Source organism: Vigna umbellata, chromosome 4 (genome assembly GCF_029865625.1).
Source record: "Vigna umbellata cultivar VRB3 chromosome 4, Vumbellata_1.0, whole genome shotgun sequence".
NCBI lineage: Eukaryota > Viridiplantae > Streptophyta > Magnoliopsida > Fabales > Fabaceae > Vigna > Vigna umbellata.
The window spans coordinates 2,172,988-2,196,942 of record NC_142168.1 but is presented as its reverse complement, the minus strand read 5'-3'; the positions used below and the strand labels follow the sequence as shown (position 1 = coordinate 2,196,942).

At 32.7% G+C, this 23,955-nt stretch overlaps 1 protein-coding gene and 1 pseudogene across 1 annotated transcript; both read right to left on the bottom strand.

The window, feature by feature from the left end:
- Positions 1 to 297: 297 nt before the first annotated feature.
- Positions 298 to 14,054, bottom strand: LOC148198967 (flowering time control protein FY-like). The gene is made up of 18 exons (XM_088112771.1): positions 13,673 to 14,054; positions 12,838 to 12,929; positions 12,623 to 12,691; positions 12,357 to 12,461; positions 11,521 to 11,616; positions 11,347 to 11,429; positions 11,126 to 11,197; positions 10,951 to 11,048; positions 8,647 to 8,706; positions 8,496 to 8,556; positions 8,329 to 8,416; positions 7,742 to 7,805; positions 6,053 to 6,131; positions 5,117 to 5,206; positions 4,576 to 4,661; positions 3,719 to 4,224; positions 1,723 to 1,959; positions 298 to 542 (listed from the first exon to the last, which is right to left on the bottom strand). Exons 1-18 carry the CDS (start codon positions 13,893 to 13,895, stop codon positions 501 to 503), a joined length of 2,151 nt encoding a protein of 716 aa, XP_087968897.1. The 5' UTR covers positions 13,896 to 14,054; the 3' UTR covers positions 298 to 500.
- Positions 14,055 to 20,315: 6,261 nt separating this feature from the next.
- LOC148198966 (cytosolic sulfotransferase 15 pseudogene) lies at positions 20,316 to 20,909 on the bottom strand (annotated as a pseudogene).
- Positions 20,910 to 23,955: the final 3,046 nt, after the last annotated feature.

Below are 23,955 nucleotides of genomic sequence, written 5' to 3'. Positions count from 1 at the left end.
CATCCTAACAACTACATGTTTTAATAAGTAAACTTTATCTGCAAAGGTTTTTCTTATTTAATTAATTTGGTTCATGTCCTTATCATAACTATTAAATTTAAATATAAATGACATGTCCTCTTTTGCTTAGTAGATTAAGAAATTATACCACTCTCAAGTGTAGACTTTATAAAATCTTTATTTGGTTAGATCACAAGTACCGTCGAATATATGACTAATTAAAGAGTGGAATTCATAAGAAATTTACATAACTAAAAGATTAGATGTCATTAATAATTTGAGAATGTAATCTACGTCTTCACAAATTAACTATAAACCTTGACTAAAATACGAAAGCATTCACATCAAAAGGGAAAAGTATAAATAATTAATAGTAAGAAAAGAGAATACAAATTCCTCTACATGAAACTTCAGCAGGAAAACACAACATGAATTACACAGAAAGACCGAAATCACAATGGATAAATTACAGCAATAAAAGAAGGAAGAAATTTCCTATTCTAGGGTTGTGCGTTTGGAGGCATCCCAGTTTGATTACCAGACTGCAAGAAATAAAAAAGCAATTAATTAATCATCAAGAAAAACAGGAGTATTATCGTGTAACTGTTGACATCACATATCAAACAAATTCATCTAATTTATGTATTAGACAATAGATGATACAGTTAGGATAAATACATATATTATATTAGGTGCAATGTAATGTCAGTTGAGAATATGTGAAAGTAAATCACAATCCCAAGAGAATGAAGAAACAAAAATGGAGAAATATCATTTAGAGGTAATTCCAAAAAGCTTAGTGTTCTCTTTCTTTATAAATGGACCTCTTTTCATGCTTCAATCCCTCTTCTTCAGAATTTTTCTGCATTTTGATTCGTATATTAGAATTTTCAGTTTTCTTCCTATTAGTGTGTATATCTCAAACATGTTGTGTTCCCGCTGAACTACTATTCCCTTCCCCAAGTCAGGAGAATATCATTGAAGAATGAATTGGGGTCCAGTTGTCTCATAATTCAGACGGCAGATGCCTTTATTTACGTTAATTATAACTTTAAGCACAAACAGCACTAAATGAAACATCAGCAATGTTAGAAGTTAAAATTTGAACTTTGAATTGTATCATTGCTGAAAAAGTCACTAAGAAGAAACAGCCTTGTGCGATGCCTCATCAGATGGAATTCAGGTGTCTTAATCTCTTTGCAGACACAAGCCATATATGTCTAGTTCCTTCAATATATTCAAACATTTTAGATCCAATGTTCCAGTGAAACTAATTAGTTGACTATCAAAGATATTGCACAAATCAAACCTAACAGCCTAGGTCGGCATGCCTTCCTAGGCACTCGACTATGTAAACTTATTTATGCCAAAGACCATAGTAATAAAGGGAAGATTTCTCATTCACAGATCTTGAATAAATTTTATGATCAAGTGGAGCAGAAAACAAATGCATATACCAATGCCCACTGCTCAGCTATGCATCAAGCAAAATCTCTTATTTGTGAAATAAACAGAGAAAGTAAGAAATGGAAAAGGGGAGTTTGGAGATGGAAGTTGTAAATGTTGAGAATAATGTAAACAGAAATATTTGTACTTTGACATGTGTGCTACTTAATAGCTCTATCAAAACGAATAGGATCATAAACAACAGAAGTTTCGACTTTTGGAAAACTTAATAGCATCAAGTAACAAGTAGTTCACAAAAGGAACATGCTAACTTACCTGGTAAGGATTATACCCTTGCATCAAAGGCATTTGACCACCTTGAGGTCTGTTAAATGAAGCACCTTGAGGATAATTGGCACTTGATGGGCCTTGCATATTAGGCATGTTGCCTGGAAAACCACCAAGTGGTGGCCCTCCACTTGTAGGCAAGGATCCTGAATGCATTTGATTCATGCCCACATAAGGACCTTGTGGCATTGGAGTACCCATCTGATTCATTGCCCCTTGCATCCCCTGAAGTGAAAAAGAAAAAAAGGAAATGGCTCTGTTAAATGTGCATCAAACTTAATTACAGAGATCTTGTCCACCCTGATATATTAAATTAGCTTAATGGTTAGATTTCTTGATATAGTCTCCCACAAAGAAGGATGTCTGTACTGGCTAGCAAACATAAACATTATTTTCCACTGATTGAATCATCTTCGTATCACACAAAAGCCCTCAAAAAAATTGAACTCTTAATTTGTTATGGTCTGAATGTGGCAAAATATAAATATTATAGTTCGCACACAGAGCATCATGACACCATAATTACAGGAAGATGGTTTCTATTTCCTATTTGTGCAAAGACAATGTATCTCTTTTGTCTAACTAAGATAAAACAATTCTATTTTTTTCAAAGAAAAGCTTGTGGTAATATCAAAAGTTCAAATTAATGGCCTAAGGCAAACTGGAAAACATAAGAACCTAATTAGGATAAGATGTTTTCTGTTACAATTTTTTTATGTTTACAAATAAATACAATGCCTATCAGGATATAAGTTTATTATGATAGTTAGAATATTAAAACGGGTTGCTTAGTTGATTAAAGGTTAGTTACATATAAATAGAAGAACAAGGATTGGAGAGAGGCAGAGCACTGGCTCTTTGAGAAAAGGTGAAACCTTTTGTGAAGGAGAAACCCTCAGGAAGATATATCTCTCATATTTACTGATATTTTCATCCTATTCAATAAAATTCTTCTTTTGCTCTTTGTTTTCAAGAATTCTCACGGGGTTTTTGTTATGTTTTCCATTTTCAAAAATCTGTACAAAAACAGTGAAAAAATACTCCTTTTTACACCTATGAAGCTCAGATACAACAATAGCAAAATTAATCATTTCCAAACGCATATCCAACACTGATATGTGACATCTGATGCATCTTGATACATACTCAATAGGTAACCATTATTCTTTATAATTTTCAGAATAAATTACAAAATACAGCTCCATTTTAGCTAAGTTACATCAAGTATACAACTTCATGATGTAGATTTTTATTGACATGTTTATTGTTAAAAAAGTTGTTTTATATTCTAACTTGGGCATGAAAATTGTTATTTTGTGACATATTTATAGTACAAAAAAATATATTCCAATATGGGTGAAGGAAAGATGTGTAACTGTCCTTGCTATAATCATAACTGTATTTTTAAAATTGCAATTCTATACTTAACTATTTTTATGTTTATGTACTGCTGTGTAATCAGTAATTTGAACGTTTCTTTACAAATATTGTGCATGTGTGTGGAAACAAATGTGGGGCGTGTTGTACTTTGAATTTTTTTAAATATCTTTATCCACATCTGTTGGGCGTGTTGTATCACACTATGTATATTAGCTGCTAGGTTAGTTCCAATACAAATCCTCAAAGAAAGTAAATATGAGATGGCTGGCACATTTGTAATCATTTCTGAAACAGAAATGAAAACAAAATTATTTCTCAAACCAAACAAGCCCTAAGAAACGCCAAAACATGGGGAAATCTTTTATCTTCTTAAAAGTGAACAAACATTTTCCATCTCCCTTCCACAGGATTAAGAAAAGATGCATTTTGTCATGCTAATCCTATGAAAGATCAACAAAAACATCGATATCTAGCCCAATACATACACCACTAATACAACACACTCAACACTCATCTACCACTTCACAAAGAAGCTAAACCCACATATCTTTACAAATTTTATAGGAAAAATCAGAATACGAGAAAAGTTCCAAGAAACTCGTACCATAGGGCCAGGCATTGGCATCGGATGTGATGCAGGCACTGATGAAATCCCTGGTATAGATCCTGGCAGGCCAATAGGCATTTGGGGAGGAGGGCGAGGTAAATGCTGGTGAGGGACCATGGGTGAATGTGAAGGATGCTGTAATTGTGGCATGTTTGGAGGCATTGCCAAAGGACCCATCTGCTGCGGTAGACCTTGGTGTTGATGTTGTGGCGGCATCTGCTGAGGATTTTGTTGGTATGGTTGCTGTTGATTGGCATTAAGAAGAGAGGGATGTGGACCTGGGGGAAGAGGTGGAGCACCCATTGAAACAGGATGTGGCTGCTTCTGCTCCCCTTGAGGCATGTCAAGAGAAGGAATAGATAAGGGCATAGCAACTCCAACACCTGGAATGGTGCCCTCATTTCGAGTCAACCCAGGGGCAAATGGTCCTGGAGTTGTTGGTCCTTCAGCCATTGGAAAATTACCACCCACCCGACCAGCAACAGGATTTGGATCAGCATATCCTGACAGATGAATGTGTTCAAACTAACGTCACACTTCATAAATAATGTCATTTAAAACAGACATAGTTTCTAACTACAAAAATTACCATCCACAGTTCTCTCCATCCTACAAAAAAAGACTAGAAATGTTGCAATCTCTACCTCAAATTTAAAGCAAAAGTTTAATACTAATCGAGTGCTTTTATAAGGGATTCGCATTACCATGAAATGTTGAAGAGTAATACAATCCAAAACCTTCAAACTATACAGTTCAATATTTAGATGAAAAATGATACTGAAAGGTTTAATGATTTGATTCTGAAGAAAATAGAAATATATGCTGTTCGTTTGCCTTTAAGGGATGGAACAAACCTTGCATGCCAGGGTTAAATCTATCACGAAGGGTGTCTCCTGGCCTATTTCTGCACCAAAACTTTGTTGTATGATCACTGCTGCCACTGTAGAAGAAAATATGGTCCAGTAACTTAGTTATCAGCAATCACATTATTTACGTTTATCAACGGTCAATAAAAGGGTTACCAAAGGAGAAAAAACCATTTCAGGAAAATTTATATAACTGCAAAACGTTATTGTAATTGTAAGAACAGAGAACTAAGGTATCACAATTTTGGATATTATTACTGAAATTGTAATAACGCTAAAACCAAAAGCTTCAAAAGGATCCTCAAACAAATCATGATATCTGTCAGAGTTTCCTCCCAGATTCCTTTAGAATATAATACTTTTGAATTTGCAGGACATTTGAAAAACAGAAGGTTATTGCTATAGTATAAAAGACAGGTAGTGTAAATGGAACACAAGCTTTCATATATTGGTAATCCAAAACTTAAGAGACAGCAAGAATTCCATTATGTATTAAAGATGCTTTTGCAGAAAGAAATATAAAGTTCACCTGCATAGAAGGTATCCAATAGGATGCCATGCAAGATCCCACACGTTATTATCATGGGCATTGGAAATTTCAATTTGGGGAGTTTCATGCCTGTATATACATTGTAAATGCAATAATCAGAAATTAGGAGAAGGCATAATACATAAAATACAAGTAATTAATTTTACAGATAATGTTGGAAAAAAATCTGAACTGTGAAAAATCAGTTTTTCCAATTGAACATATATAAGCATTCGCTTTCTATACATATAAACTGAAAGACAAAAGAAAACAAAAATAACCATTTATTTCAGAAGCTGTAATAAAAAATTTGATAAATCAACTCACTGGTGCTACAACTAAAAAAAAGCTGATATTTTCCACCTAAGTCCTGTCTGAAGCAATAACTCAAATTCGGCAAACATTTCTTATGGAGCAAAACACACAAACTTTAATTCTGACAGAAACAATAGTTTTCCCCAAATTTAATTTAAAAACTTGTAACAACTAATTTGAATGCATAGTACACTTCATCAATGCATTTTAGGAATAAGAAGACCCGTTACTTTAGAATAGCTTATTAACAACTTATTTAGACATATCTTAAGACATAAACACTTGCATAAGTGTTTGGAAGAGCTTATGAAAGCAGCCTTTGATACGTTCAAAAGCTGCTTTCAAATTAGTCCAACAGAATAACTTATGAAAACAGCTTACAAGTTATATAAAAATTGTTTAACATTATTTTCTCTATAATTATAAAAACAAACATCCAATTGCTTACATGACAAGTACTTATTTATTAAGCACTTCAAAGAATCCAATCATCTTCCAAAATAACAGAAAAATCACAACCAAATAAAACTGATATAAACAGGGATGATAAAAAAAAAAGAACGTTGTACAAAATAATGTAAGCACTGCACAGAGAGAAGACAACTGAGAAAACGAATTTACCCAACAAGCCAATGGAAGATTGAACCATCATAACTCCCACTCACAAAGTACTCCTCATGGAATGGATGCCAGGCCAAAGCTAACAAGTGTCACAAGTCAGAAAAATTATATTCCATTTTATCACAGTTGCAGAAGTATTAGAGAAAGCACCAATTTAAGTAACTTTGTGCATGCATGCATGACGTGTGGAACTATGAGTTTCTTTCCTAGGAACCCAAAAGCTTTCAAAGTTGCATTAGTTGTGGACAGTCTCAGCCACCCTTAATTTGCAATCTCATGCATATTCAATGTGATAGGTGAGTGGGAGGATATAAACCCTCGTCTATTAGAGCTGAGGCTAATGTAACCCTTATAAGCTAGGGCAATCTTCCTCTTACATGTCAATTTTATGAGGTTAACTTAGGCCTTAAACTCAATTTCTAATAAAAAAAAGTGGCATATCAATACGCTCACTGCTAAATACAACAGCAAATACACAACTATATAAGGAAAACCAGTATAATTAATAAGACACGGAACTTGATTATAAAATTGGATGGGGTGCTCAAAGTGTTTGATAAAAATGTTATTTGGGGTTGAGACTAATTTGTTGCATCATTTAGTTTAACCATTTTTAGCTCAAGTTTTTGAAAAAATATTTTGTTGACTGCAATTTAACTATGCTAACTGTCATTATCAATGTTAAGCATTGTCAAGGCATATATGAAAAGGAAAGATGGTAGCTGATAGGATTATGAATGTATATTTTAGGAGGAAGGTTGTTTAAAATAGGTTGTTGTCAGGAGGCTTTGGAGGGGGGGGGAGACTTTCGGTGGAAGTCTATATATAGTGAGAGGGGTAGGGAGCGGGGTGTGTGCAGAGACTTTCAGTGAAAGTCTATATATAGTCAAGAGAGGTTAGCCTTGTCTAGGGGGAGAATTCTGGTTTTGCAGAGTGAACAGGATTATTGCTATCTCCCTTGAAACATTGTACATGTTGTTGACTACAATCCAATAATCAGAGTATTTTCAGTGTATTGGAGTGTGTGATATCCCTTTCTGTGTGAGTGCTGATAAACAGGTTTCTTTAATCAAGAAACCTAATAGTAGCCAACAAAGCAGTTATTAAGATTAGTAGAATGATGACATGATCTTAATAAAAGAACAGAACATATAATATTTGAACTAAATAACTCAGCTTAACTTGCTAGGATTATTAACTAAATTAAATCCAAGTCATACAATTAACCACATCTAGCAACATAAAATACCCAAAAAGCACTAAGTATAACAATTCCTAGCACTTTGAGGACATTTCCACCAATTAAAATCAATCATTTCAATCAAAACTCAAAAAGCAGCTTGAAGTTAATTGGGTGCCACACATCATTCTGCCTCAACTCGACTTCAGTTTTACTATGACCTGACGCATTCCAAAGACAGGTAACACAGCAAAATTACAAATATACTAATCTAATCTCAGCTGCGTGACAGATTTTCAAAAGATTTATGAAAGAGCCTATATGTAACAATGAACTTTCCTGAATGTTTCAGAGTCACTTTTAGGTTGTTTAGGAAGAAGAATTTATGGTGACAATTCTGTTTTTATCATCATACACCTTCTGAGCAATCATGATATTTATTGCAAGATATATTAATCTCAATGAACTATACTTCCATTCTTATTCCAAGACAAAGATACACCACTAACCAGTAACATCCTTGCGATGTCCACGGAATGATTCAAGCTCCTTCATGGCTCTAATGTCATAAAGCTGTAAATCAAGGTACATATGAATATTGGTATTCTGAGATAGGAAATGCATACAATGGAATTATAAACAACCGCATTACTATCTCACTCTAAATTAAGAGAACTTAACTGTTTATTTACTCTTCATGCGAACTGTATTCTATATTAAATATCTGTTTAGATTTCATTTAATTGAATGTGAATTGTTTTAGATTTCATTTAACTGAATGTGAATTGTGCGCTAAAAAATATTGCCTCAAAATCACTCTTCTTATTTTATTTTAACTGTATAATAAGCCAAAAGCGAGAAAAAAAGTAACAGAGCAGGATTAAGTAAAAAAAAATGGGAAGCAAAGAGCAATAAAGATAAAGTTACAAAGAAATAAATCAAAGTGTAGTGCTACAGAAAAAAATGAAAGAAAGATTGGTGGATAAAATAACTTGGAATCCCCAAAGGTTTACTTAACAATTCAAAATAAAAATGACAAGCAAATGCGTATTAAGGATCCAATAATTGGTAGCACCATGAAGATAAATTTACCAACCTTTATTATTTGATCCTTTGAAGCTGTTAACACCCAGTTTCCATTTTGATTCCATTTGACACATAGCACAGTATTTTTGTGCCCATGACTGCATGACAGAAGTATGAATCTATAAAAACAAGCAAACACAAGAAACAATAGAAATCAGCACTAATGTTTACACTCACAATGAGCAAAGCTCTTTCCCTGTCTTAGCATCCCAAAGTTTCACAAGATTGTCTTTCCCACCTGCATTGTGAAAATCAGATGAGACATGTAATCACTTCATTGAAATTATAATCTTGAGAAATTTGTAAAAGAAATATTTAAAGCACCTGCCTGATACCAAAAGGGATTTTGTAGGATGCCAGTCAACACTCTTCACATCCCAACCATGGCCTGGCTGAGTTCAAATGCCACAAAGATAAATCTAAGGTTAGGCCTTCAAAACAGACAACAAAACAATATAATGTATGAACACAAGTAGGGATGGCAAGAAGGTTGGGCAAAAGCAAGTTTAAATATACCCATCCCTGTCCACAAAGTAAAAACTCATATTTATCCTTGTTTCTAATTCCCAAGGTGTATGAAAATTGCATCTAATCTTCATTCCTATCAAGTATTACTCATACTCGTATCCATATCAACATTGAGATAGGTCCAAACAATACCCGTGGTATAAGTTTATTTGTCATCCATAAACACAACATAGATTGTAAGACTTTTGCAATATAAACCCAGGAATTAATTGGGTCCTGTCAAATTGATTGGTTTTAAAGCAAAACTAGTAAAAATATAACATTCTAGAAGGATAATTGAGTGTCTGGTAAAATTCAAAGATGTAAACCTTTGCACAAAAATCTAAGCATTTCTTAGAAGTTCCCACCATTGAAACCAATTCAAGGCCTTCCCCTCCAAGGCCACCATAACCGCCTGCATGTGCTCCTCTTCGGAAACTTTCTTGAGTCGAAAATATCATTCCAACCTATTGGTCCACCCATATGCTTCATCCCCTGCAAATACTGGAATGTCTAACTTCCTCCATTTGGTCAAACACTGAAAGGAACCCCCATCAACAAACCTATCATCCTCAAGACCAGCCCGAGCAACAAAATCTTGGTCCTCGTGAGGCCTATCCAAAGAGGTCAGGCGTTCAACCACTCCAGTTAACCCTTGAATCATCTCCTCCAACCACTAAAAATGGCGGTTATTCTCATGTTCCTATTCCTAGACAAACTTCTCTAACCTCTCTCACCTTGCCTCCATTCTAGTGTTAACCATACCCTCCTGAGTGCAGAAACTTGACCGAAAAGAGGCTCTGAATACCAATAATTGGTAGTACAGACCTATACGAATTAACTTTGTTAAACTGTAAAATGTATTATAACATTCAGTGAGTTTCCTCTCAAGCAAGGACCTAAACAACATACAACTTTCTGGTTATTAGAGAGAACCAGACTCTCCCTCCCTAACCTTCACAAGTTACAAAACAAAGATAGTAACGGCTAAAACTATCCATTCTGCCTTTATAGAAGTCAAATGCAACTAACTACAAACAAGTAACTACCTTACAGGCAGTTAAAATTGTCTGTCATACAATAAACTAAATCATACAGTTTTCCTTCTACTGTAAACCTTCCCTTTGAACCTATCACAATGAATGGAGCAGAGCTTCCAAAAATATCGAAAATAAGACACTAGAAATTATAGCACCCATTTTATGAGGCAGAACCAACTTCTCCACTCAAGCCTAACCAAACAATTCTAACTCATGTTGCCTCATGCCCATCTTTGGTTACTCGCCCCTCCAAATAATCATTCTCCTTCTCATCCTTCTGCATGATTCATATCTCCCTCTTTCCACCCGTCCATTCTGTTTTGCCCTCCTTATGTTTCTTAGGCCCATTTATTCCCTCTTCAATTCCCACGCCCCCTCTTCTCCTCCCCCCTTGTATTGTGGGCCTACCAAAATGGTTGACTCTCCAGTCATGATAATTCCAACCAAGTAATAATTCTTAGAGAAAGAAAAGAGAGAACAAACATCAACTCAAATGTGCAGAGCAAGTCCTACCCATAGGTCCTTCACAAGTAACAAGCCAGCACTCCAAATAAATAACTAAATAATTGATAGCAACCCTAAGAAAGCAAAATGGTAAATTAGAAGGCATTCAACCCACAACAGTAAACAAGCATCCCCATCAAAATATGAAAATAGTCATCCACAAGGACTTGTTCAAAGCACAACAACAAATAAGATGACAAAGAGCTGTTATGAAAATAATTCAACTCACACCAGCACAAACAGAAGGAGGCAACCGGTGCTATGAACTACTTGAAAATTGAACAGATACTCCTCTATTTTAAAACTTACAATTCCTCTACCACTGACAACCCAACATCCAGAAACACAAATGGTTATTTAACATAAAGAGATTCAATTTTAAGTGCACAAGCAACACAATCTGTAATTAGGAAGCCTAAAAAAGTAAACCAGATATAAACCAGACGTTAAGAAAATATTACTGGTAGTAAGATCACAACAAATATATTAAACACAATACTATTTAAGATTCCATCTCAAGACAACAAGTAGACTAGAAACACGTATCTCATTTTCAGATATGGTCCATCAAAGCACATTACCGGTTAATGAGCACTCTTCCTGACAACGTGCAAAATCCCAAACCTTAACGGTGGTATCATCAGAGCATGAACAGAACTTCAAATCTGTCCTACAGAAACTGTTTATAAAAAAGTTACAGAAGCCATCATCCCCTTCAGCATGTTACAAATTTGTTTTCTCAAATAAAACATCCACCTTAAGTCACGGACTGATTCTTTATGAGCAGATTTGTTGGCTTTAACATTGTTCATGTTGTTCTGCCAATACCTAAAAATACGCCACACACATAAATACATATAATTAGATATACAATAAAAAAAATATCCCATTACATATGTGCCTTATACAACCAAAATCTTCATAAATAAATATATAAAGCTTATAAGAAAACATAATATAATAAACTATGGATATACTTTATTGCGCCTCCATCATCACCAGAGACCATCCAGTTGTCATTGTGACTCCAGACCATGGACCTGATTGCTTGATCATGAGCCTGCATGTGTTTCAAAATCCAAATTTGACTCTTATTTTTAACGACTGATGACTACAATAATAATATTGAGACAATAATTCAAGTTATGTACCTGAAGAATCATTTCAAAATTAAAAGATTGTCCATTCCAAAGAGTGAATTCCCCAGTCTGTGAGCCAGTAATAAGTCGCCGGCCTGTTGGAGTCCACTATTTTTGAAAATCAAACAGTGATTGCATAACAAAGTCAAATGCAATTTAGCGGCACATTCAGAAAATAAATATGCATAAGTTTCATCTTCATAAACCAATTGAAAGGCCTGATAGAAACAAATGTGTCCAGCTGTAACTTAATATAATACAGCATTGCGTACAAAAGTCTCACAATAAAAATCCAATAAAATAACACAATGATATGGCACACAGATTATATAGTGTATACAGCAGTCAAACAAATTGCCAAAAGGAGCAGGCAGACTGCAATTTGTAATATCAGCTAAATCATGCAATTGTAAAGGTGTAAACCATTTCTATGTAGCAAGACTATCAATAAATCAAAAAGAAACATGTGAGTAACAACTATAAACTAGAACAGGAACCACATTTATCATGTCATTAACTTATTATTTTACTAAATAAGTGACATTAAGTAAGCAATATTATTTGTTATTCAATCCAAATTTTGAGAATAAATTAACAGGATGCCTATTTCGTTTAATACATGGTAAACATTTGAACAAAATTAGCAACAAATTTTACCATTGATATACACAAGTGAAAAAGCATATCATACTACTCCAGAACCCTAAAATAGCAAAATCAATCCAAATGAGAAGCAGCTTCAGTCCAGAAATGTTTCAAAGAATAAAAACATACAGTTGGTGTATCAGTAACTGACAATCTGCATAACATATTATATCATGCCATTTAAACATTTCCATCTAACTTACAAGAACACGATTAATGGGGCAACGATTTTTATTTAGAGATGTATGAACAAATTTAGCAGCAAAGCTTGTGGATGGGTTGTCTGGATAGCCAACTGCTGGCAACATCTGCACAAAAAATAGCATAAGGTGTCTAGTGAAAAGAATTGATCATTAAAATTAAAAATAACTTTTAAAACCTATCAAGCTATGTTAATTGAATAAAGGAAAGAATATACAGATTTAAAACAAATTAAATAAGTAGAAAACCAAAAAGAAGGCTCACTGACATCAATTGCTGCTGCTGGGGTAGGCTGCAATACTGTCCTATCCCTTGAATCCCGCTGCCACATACGAACCTGAAGGCAGGTACAAATTACCCATAAATTTCAAATTGTAATGACACAGATGAAGATGAAAAAGTAAAAAATTCGAACAATACAGCTATGGGTGCGCATTGATGAATAATGGGCAATTCCATTAGTTATTAACCAGTAATCATTACCTGCATATAACGCACGACTGTGCTTGTATAATCAACTGCTTTCCTTTGAGTAAGCTTTCGTATTCTTTTTGCACCATGGCCATCACTGTGAACTGAAAAGTTCATTCAATGTTAAATTAGAAAAGTCACCCTAAAATTTTCACGAATTTAAATCTTAGAGGAAATGAAGAAGATCCAAAAATTCAATGCCTTGGACTAAAATAATGAGAATAGACATTTTTCAAAAACCTCAAGCATCACCTTCTCTTCTACATGCAATAGAGAATGCAATTTTCACTCGGAAGTAAAAAATAGAAGAAAAATTGTACATGGGAAGAAACAATATATCGACACAAGTACTAAACTGAAGTATAATAATATATGGAGAGATTCACAGAGAAATAAATTATTCATTCCATCAAAAGAAAATAAGGTAAAAAAGAATGTTCGTAATTCCATATCAAACCCACTAAATCAAATTATGGCAAATATTTCACATGCATCTTTAGAAGAATCTAATGTGCTTTAGAAGTTAAAATTCAAGTCTTAGTTGTTCATCTCCTCCCATGACCACCCAGTCCATGCATTAATTAACCAATCAAACTCTTCTTTGACTAAACTTTAAAAAATATCTCTACTTAAAAACCCTCTATTTCTCAATTTTTTTTTTCTAAAAACACCTCTCTAAAGATTATCTCTCTAAACCATCTTTCTCTCTAAAAAGCCCGTCTCTCTCTCAGATACATACCTAATAGCACTACATTTACATGGAACCACAACAACAGCGAGTAAGTTTTCATGTTCGATCAACCATGATTATAAGTAGCAATTGGAGGAAGAACAAGCAAAATCGAACCATCGTAATGAGGAGGAGGGGGTCCTCCGGGGCCGGGGTGGTGAAACTCGGGGGCCAGGTTCGTCGACGAAGCGGAGCCTTGCCGCATCACCGGCGGCGCCTGTGATGACGGCGGCGGTCCGCGGTGGAACTCCTGACCCGGCTGCTGGTGGTGGAAATGCGGCGGCGGCGGCTGCTGCTGCTGGTACTGGTGCTGCTGGTGCTGCGGATCATTATACATCATTGTCACTAGGTTGTCGATAAAGAGAAACAGAGACTGAGCAATGCAATAAATTGGATTGCAGAGAACAGAGGAAAACCCTAAACCCCAAATTTTGGTTGGGATTAGGGAATTAATAACCGATAGCGCGGCGCGGGAAAGAGAAAGGGAGAAGAAGGGAACGAAACAAGAAACGACGGCGTTTCACGCAAATCTAAAGATTTTTCAAGAACTTCTAAATCCTTAAGAAATTGATAGGTGTCAACAGATATAATTTTCATACATAAGATCTTATTTTAATTTTATAGAAGGTTTCAAAACTATATTTAATTGAAAGTCGATTATATTACACTAAAGAAAACACATCTATTTAAATGAGTTATTATTTAATATTTTTTATTTTAACATTATATTTTAATAAAGTGTTGAAATAAGGTATTTCTTTGGTAAAAGAAAAAATGAGTTACTAAATAAAAGTTCAAGAATATGACAGTTAGTAATTTTGTGTAGTTATCTGGATAATATTCTTTGATATAGAAAAAAAAATATCACTTTGGATAGTTTTAGAAGAAAACAGTTCGAAATAATTTTAAAAAAATAAAAGTGTCACAAATATTATTGCGCATGTTAAACTTTTTATTATGTTATTTTGTTTTAATGAGTTAAAATGTAATATTTTTATTAATTTTATAAAGCTACCTAAATAAAAGTTCAAAAGAGTAGTTGAAAATAATTATGTATAGTTACTAATACTCTTTGATATGAAAATGTATCAGCTAGAGATAATTTTCCAAGAAAGCAGAACCTGGGGTAAAATTATTACAGGGCAAAATTTAATATTATATTATTTTTAATTGTATTTATTCAAATAAAAATATGTATTAAATTTTTTATATTTAACTTATAATTTATAATTTGAATGAAGGAGAAGAATATAAATTACATATTTATATGAAAGAGAAAAAATAATGTAATTGTATTATGAAGTAGTCATTCAAGTGAATAAATAGTTTATCTTTATTATTTTAATCCTTTTTAGTTTTATTATTATAATTTTCAGGGTCTTCCATTTCACAAAACATTTAGGTGTTAGAAAAGAGTAAAAGCCATAACAAAACATTATAATTTTGTTGATATAATGTATTTTTGAAATTCATGAAATTAACAAACTTGTTTAACAAACCATTCCTCGTTAAGTGAATTTTGAAAATCTAAAGAGCTCAAGTAATTTTATACCTTAGATAGTCTTATGAAAAAGGCTCCCACAAGTTCGGTCTTTGTAGTAAAACACTTACTAAGTAAAATTTTATTAATAAAATTCCAAAAAGCTAAAGATGGATTGGTCGTTGGGCAAGAAAAGTATCTTCAGGCAAGCCTCTCCTAGTGTCTTTGGTTGTTGACTTAGTTTAAAGAAAACTCTCAATATTTACCTATTGGACGAAGAACTTGTTCACCACGCTAGACTTTTACCAATATCTCAGTTTAAATTTAAGTTGTTAGGCGAGCTTGTTTCACTAGGTAAAATTGTTTGATAACTACTCTTAGTGCTTAGTGGTTGGGTAAGTTGTTTGAGCTTGTTGGATAAGTACATGTCTAAGTAAACAATTTTTAATAATTAATTTTTACTTCAGTTGGTCTTTATTATGATTTTGTTCAAATAAATCTCTTACTTATTTTTTGTGTCAATTAGATCTCTAATTGTGAATAAATTGAGTAGTTAGGTCTTTGCCGTTAAACTAACATTGTTAAAGAGGGTGACATGTGTTAGTTCGTGTTTTTTTTTAAATATTTTTTAATTATTTTTATTTTTATTTTTATTTTTATTTTTTATTTTAAAAAATAAAAATTTGCTACGTGTCAAACTGACTTGTGCCATGTGAAAATGACAGTATGATGTGACATTGTGCTATATGTCGTTGTCATGCCACATGTTATTGTATTAGAAGGGGCAGTAGAAGGGACTGAGGATTCGAGTGTTATCCTTTCTTCTTTCGAGGGGGGAGAAAGGGATGAATGTCTCACTCATAGGGTTTTGACTCATGTTGAGTTCATGCTGAGGTGAATAACTTAGAGCAGGGGAGATAGATCTGAAGCTATGCTGGAGGACTACTCGAATCGTCTTGTTTTGTTAAACAAGTATAGTGTGGTGAAGTATATTTGAAGACATGTGTTAATAGAAAATGACTGGTTTAGGCACAAGTTGCCTTTTCTCGAAAGGTGGTTTAAAGTGAATAGGTTGATCATGATTCCGGTTAATAGAAAATGACTGGTTTAGGCACGAGTTGCCTTTTCTCGAAAGGTGGTTTAAAGTGAATAGGTTGATCATGATTCCGGTTAAGAGGATGTATGAAGTGTTATTGTATTGGTTGTTTTAGTCTTATTATGCATTGATGTTGTTTGATGTGGTGGAATTATGATAAAGACTGAACCATGGTGATATGATTGTTATTTCAGTGATTTGATGTTTATTCTGTTAGTTCACTCATGCATTTTGTGGTTATGGTTTTCACTTGTGATGCTTGTATGACTTGTGTTGTTGTACGAGAACATATGATGTTACAGACAATTCAGTGGATGCTTAAAGCAACAAGGATACTAAGAGATTGGGGATTTTATTTCTTTGAGTTATCTTGAATATAATTGACTTTTTATTTAAATGTTGAACGATTTAATGTTTTCTTTTGGTGGTAAACGTTTGTTCAAGCTTTCATTTAAAAGACGTTTAATGTAATGTCCCAAATTTTGCGATGTCACGAATTTACAAAAACCGATAAATTTCAAACTTTCTCATAACGCGGAAACGTATTTTTCAAAAACCTTATACTTTGAACATGCATAACTTATTTCAAACATAATAGTTCCAAAAGCCTTGTCCAACTACATTATTTTAAAAGTAATTAAAATGACTAAGGAACATCATCGGTTGTAGTCTCTCCTACAACCATCTTGTAGTCTCCCCTACAGGACATTTGTAGCCTTACTTACAGATCATCTGTAGCCTCTCCTACAAATCTTCTCGAGTAGTCTCGCAATCCAGCTAAGGAACATGTAGTCCTGCTACACAAGGACAAGGAACACACCTTCATCCCCGCACAAGGAAGGTTCAATACCCGAACAACCCTTCTAATGCACACAAGGCAAAAGGAAGTACTTATCTGCAAATAGAACAAGGACTTACGAGGTACAAGTAGACTTATCATTCACTCTCATGCTCATCAATCACATACTCAGGTACATCCCAACATGGAATCATGCTCCACTCTAAACCCCAAGTCAAACTTGACTTTAAACATAACCACTAACCTCGGTCTCTGATTATCATCACGTTCCATAACTCCTCAAGCTTGGTCCACATCCATTTTTCATCAAATTCGCCATTTTTCACAAAAATGCACTATGATAATCGATTATCACTTAAGATAATTGATTATCTTAGTGAAATTTACCTAGAAACATCATGTAGAGAGGGATAATAGATTATCATTCCAGATAATCAATTATTTCCCAAACTCAACAATTGTGCAAATAACCGATTATTACTAATGATAATCGATTATTGCTAAATCGAAACATATCCTGAACATTATTCAAGTGTTCAAACATACATGCAACAACCCTAAATCACGAGGGAACATACTTAACACGTCATACATGTCTTCAAGCATCACATACTCATGTAAACATACTCAAACACATATAATACATCACTTGAATTATCCAAACCCAATCATTGACATGTTATACTCCCAATAAACCCAATTATACTACATATGATTATTATCACACCCTTACAATATATATTTACATGGAAACTCCCAAGCATATCATAACTTTGTTCTCCCTTAGCATAAAACCCTTTATTGGGATAACCTAACAAAACATATATAATATATTTATAGAAAAAACTCATCACAAATATTACATAAACCCTATGCACATGCATACACTAACCCTTACTCAATAATAACTACATCAAACGAAGATTACTAGTCAAGATAATTAGAAACATATAACATAAAACAAGAAACAAACAAAGGTAAGTTTCTCCATACTCCTCAACAAAATCAAGAATAAACACATATATAATTGACATATGACATATCTTTGAGGTCGTAAGTAAAAATCTAATGAAAATGTCCTACTTTTAAATCATTTTTTAAAAAAATAATTAATTGAGATAAAAAAACAAATTTACTTGAATTATTTAATTTCAACAAAAATTGGACAAAAAAAGAGTAATTTAACGCTATTTTTATTTATATATTTATATTAAATAAGATATGAAAAGAGTAATTATTTCATTCATATTTATTTATATTTACTTGGAATTTTTCATTTGTCCTATTTGTTTATTTATATTTATCTCTAATTATACATATGATATTGTTTATTTAATTATATTTGTCTCTAATTAGCCACCGCGATCCTTTTTTTTTTTTATTCTATTAGATTTCAAAATATTTATTTATAGCAAATTTATATAATGATAATGATTATTGTGAAAATATAAAATTTATGATAAATAATGATTTAATCATTGTAGTTTGAAGTTTGATCTTGGAAATTTAAATAAATAAGAGTTTCACTCAGAATGAGATGTTCTTAAATTATTTTGCTAGTAATATGTTATAATTTTACTTAATATCTATCTCACTTTCCTATTTTATTTATATATGAAAAATAAAATTCAAAAATTTCATTATGATCTCTCCAAAAGTGTCAAGTCCTTTCGTTGTAACACTGTAGCGTTTTTTTGAAAACCACATAGCAAACCAATGTTATTGTAACAAGGGACAAATTTCTCTATGCTTGTGTGACCACAACACACTTGTAGTTTTAGAAGGCTAATTTAGAACTATCTTTTATATGTCCCGGTGCAAGTGAATCCTTTCATTAATTTATTTCCACCAACTTCATGAAGAATAGTGATAATATTAGATAAAAAATGAATAATAATATATAACACTTTTGATGGCAATCCCTTTAGGGACTTCTCATCCAAAGAAGTATCAATTATAACTAAGAATAAAGAAAAGAAATAAAGATTGCTAACGTTCTTTCCTTATCTAAGTCTTAGATAGATTCTCTTTAACTAAATTCATTTACATTGTTTTGTAGGACATTAATAAGGTGGGGAAGTATGCTTACACATCCTAAAAAGCTTGCCAAACAAGGAGTACAATGGAGACAAGTTCAGCCGAGAAGCCTCTTCTCTTTGGAGCACGTTTTCAACTCTTTCCATGTGAAACACATCCAACCATGCATCTTCTTTCTTTGGAGCACATTTTACACATTTCTCATGTGGAACACAAGCCAACCGTGAAGCACATTTACCATATGGCACACATCCAGCGTAGCTTCTTCTCTTTGAAGCATGATTCCAATATGTTCCACGTGAAACATGCAACCAACGAGTAGCTTCTTCTGCACACTTTTCTTTGCTTCATGCACGTTGTAAATAGGCAGCTTTCCTTACACGTTTCCAAGCTTATCTTCATCTATAGAAGAGAGCTTGATCCATTGTAAATCTTAACTTGAATTGATATAGTGTTATGCTGTTGAAGTGCATTCAGCCACTACTTCTTCAAGTTCACAAACTTATAGCTGCTTTAGCTTGTCTTCCTCTAGCTTCCTTCCATTCTGGAAGGCCATTTGAGCTAGAAACTCACTTCACACACATCCAAACCCAGCAACGCATTTTCACAAACACCTTGCAAGCACCGCCAACTTCATCTGCGATTTCCATTCCGCTACCACTTCTGGTCCGAGAAGCCGCTTCAATCTTGAACGTGGAGGTTGCTTCCATCAACTTTTCTTCTCCTGTTAGGATTAGAAGTGTATTGGATGTAATATATATGATGTAAAAATCCAATGTGTAAAATATGATGTAAAAATTTCCACTTGTTGATTTTTGTAAAAATATGAAGGTAGAAATCAAATTAAAAATGATGAACTTTTGTAAAGAAACATAAAAGAAATAAAAAGAAAACAAATGTTGATTTCCTAGGTAGTAAATTTCCACTTGCTGATGTAAAAAAAAACATATCATTTTTATGACAATACACACAAAATCCATTTTAATGATACACTTCAGTATAAAGATATTAACATTAATTACTTCCTTTTAGCTAGACAAAGAATTATATCATATAACTTTAGTTCAAAACTCCAACTAGAGAATGAAGTTTTGCAAAAGATAAACCCTTATAGAATTCAACATGTATAGAAACATGAAACAATAAAACCTTTATTTCACACAATATCCATTGAAATGAGCATGGATGTTAACAATAAAGGTAACCATTTTCTTCTACAACTTATGAAAACCTCAACTTTATTTAGCAAAAAGAAAAACTGCAATTAATAAGATTTGTAATAGACATTGAAACTACAATTAATAGTTTTTCCTTTGTGTAGGAGGTAACCCTAAACCAGTCAACAATTTTAAGAAAACTTCTTAAATGATAAACCTGAATCACTTAGTTTTTCTTCGACAATTTTGGATAGTTTTTCTACCATTGGTGGGGAAAAATAGTTCACCCAATCTCCTTTTTTCTCCTTTTCCAAAGAAGTTATTTTTCTCAATGCTACCTCTACCTATCACTCCATATTTATTCACTTCCAAATCCTTCATCTTCTCAAAACTGCAGAGCTTGATTATGCTTTCAATCACTCCATTGCTCTCCTCTTCCTCGGTGAAAGGACAACCTAAAAACTCTCCAATTCTCCTGATATGAAAACCTGGGTTGTCCTTAAGATCCTCGTACTTCAAGAACATAACTTTGTCTGGTCTGGCTACACTCTCATTCCAAAAACCTAGCATGTGACTCCACCATGGACCATAATCCATTACCCATTGCAGTACATCTCAAAAGCTTCCTCCTTTGTTACTGCAGGTAAAGAAAGTGACCTAACTTTGTTGAAGTAAGTCCATGCAGAAACAAAATTGTCAAAAGGGTGTCTGCAGATGTAGATTATCTTGCAAGAAGAGTCCTTGATTGAATTGGGGAGAGAAGGGAATGGAGTATGAGTGCCAAAGATTTTTAAGTAATTTTATATTGTTTTTAGTTTATAATTAAAAAAAGTTATAGTTTATAAATAAATGTATTTTAGTAATAAATTTATTTGAACTCAATTACCGAATAAGATTTTTAATTATTTCAATTTTTACTAAGATTATAATTTTTTATTATTATCTTAAAAATTAATTATTTCAACATTTATTGTATTGAACCAATTATTTATCCAATATTTAAATATTTATATTTTTAATTGTGTTTTTTACGTTGGTGCTCTTGCTATTAAATATGTATTCTACATTTTCCCACGTACTTTAATTACCATGTTATTCATATATAGTTTTTGGCATGAATGTTTTATTATGTATTTATACATTTAAGGTAAAACATTATTCTTTGTCCATATAAATCATGAACTTTTCGTCATGTATTATATTTATATTAATATTTAGGATCAAATATATTCTTTGTAGGCAACACTCGGTTTTACTCTTTAAAATTGTAAATTTTTCCTTCTTTTGTCAATCATGTTTTGAATTGTGTAATATATGATATTTATTTTCATTTACCACACCAAAAGAATATTGTTTTATTATAAAGATAAAGGTTAACATCTTATATATTTTCATAAATGAGGGAGAAAAGGAAACATTAATTTAGGATCATAATATTTATTATAGATATATGTTTATTCATCACATACCAAAGGCTGACTTTTTTAGTTCTTTCTGCAAATTAGTGTGATTTATTCTTCCTCTTTTTAGGGGATGACCACATAAATGATTTGGTTGTGCTGAAGGTTTACTGGACAAAATTCTACATGTATGTGATTTGTTTTTATACACCTTAGAGCATTTTATTGGGTTTTATTTATAATTAGAATAGTGTAATCCAACAAATCTAGGGTTCTATTTATAATTAGAATAACAAAACTATTTTACTCGCGTAAATACATGTACTTAGTGTAAATACTGGAAATGAGAAATACTTTTTTTCTATCCAACAATTTCTGTATTCCTTCCTTTGATTGTCTTTCTTTATCTTCGTGTCTCCCTTGTGTGTGAGGTGTCCATTGATGCAGGTGCATAAATTAAAAGAGGAATATGTGAGTGAGGGGTGAGCAAAGAGCACAATATCATCGTGGTGAGTGTTAGGATAAGTTTAAGTTTAAGAAATTTATTGGTAATTTTGTAAAAATTTTATTTTATTAGTTTGGGTCTAGTAATATTTAATTTGATTTTGATAGAGATAAAATAGAGATTGGTAGTTTTGCTTTTTCATTTATTTAGGTGTAGTATTATTTTATTTGATTGATATAAAATAGAGATAAATTAAGTAATTGTTTTTATTTTGAGTGAGTTGATATTTTGTTTTTAGTTTTTATTTTTTATATTTGGTTTAATGTCCTATTTGCATATATTTAAAGGTTTACCAAGGTTTAATGAAAATCACTACGGTGAATTGAAGAGTCCTATCATAGTCTATGTCACTTTTTTTTTTACAAAGTGGTATCACAGCTTCATGCTTTGAGTATTGCCTGAGGAAAAAAAGATAGTGAGAATCAAACACTGTGAGTGAAACAATGAGTACTTGAATGTTTGGAAAGAGAATAAATTTAATGATCTTAAGAAAGTTAAAAATCTAAAGATGGATGAAAAGGATGGGGTTGTTGAGTTCATAACATGAGTGTAGAAGGCGGTCAACTAACTCAAAATGAACAGAGAATAAATGTCTCTTAATCGGGTTGCATAAAATATCTTAAAATATTTGACGAATGACTTTCAAAGTATTGTGGTCACCATTGAAGAAACAAAGGATAGACAACTCTCATAGAGGAAAAAATAGTCAGATCAATAAAAGCCCACGAAAGAAGAAGTACCCTCTTGACCAAGCACTATAGGCACAATTTTACTTGAATGGAACTCAAAATACTTAGAGTCGAGATTCTAGAGGCAAAGGACGAGGGGGAGACAAATCTCCTTCCTGAATATGTGAAGGAAGTGATAGGAATTTTGTTGATGCCAAATAACTTGAACACTGACTTGCAAAGCTAGAGAGCAAATCTTGAAGGAAGTGATAGGAATTTTTTTGATGGCAAATAACTTGAACACTGACTTGCAAAGCTAGAGAGCAACTACGAACCCAGGTTTTGTGGTGAAGAACAAACCAAATCCATAATCTCATTAATGACTCAATTTCTTTATGGATTTCAAAGGTTGGATCCATAAGCCCATTAACGGTCCAACTTCTTTCTAGATTTTCAAAGGTTGGATCCATAAGCCCATTAACGACCCAACTTCTTAATGAATTTTCAGAGCTTGGATCCATAAGCTCAACTGCACCATGTGCTTTATAGCTTTGACGGTGTTACAAATCTCCAAAAATGTAGCCAAGTGGGTGTATGATTTCTTATAAATTAACCTTTGAAACTGATTATTATATGCTAAATGCATAAGAACAAACTTCATCTCCATGTTGATTGCATTCACCACTCACCTGACAATATTGTTGAAATTTAATGTCTCCATGAATGTTGAATAATCTTCTAAGGTACATTGTCTCTAAACTTCCTCCTCAACCATATATACCTATTCTTTTTTATCTAACGAATGAAGATGTGAGGAATCTGATAATTGCTTCTCGTGATTCCCTAAAAAGTCTTCTTTGTATACCATTATTTCTTTAAACTACTCATTCAATTTTAGGATCGTAAAGTAATTGATCAATTATAATCATGTCTCTTATATAAAATAAGAAATATTTATATATATATATATATATATATATATATATATATATATATATATATATATAATTTAAACTATACACAAAAACTGAAAATAAAAAAATGTATATACAAAATTAATCCAAAATTGGTAAATAAAACACAATTGACTAAACAAAATGTTAGTTCTTAGTGACGACCAAAAAGTTGTTAAGATATTGGTAAGTGTATCAAATTGTACAAATAATAAAATGGAAAGTTTAGATATCATTTTTTCAAGAGACTTGCGCTTGATTAATAAAACCATAATTATTTAATGATTACGATTGAGAACTTTAAA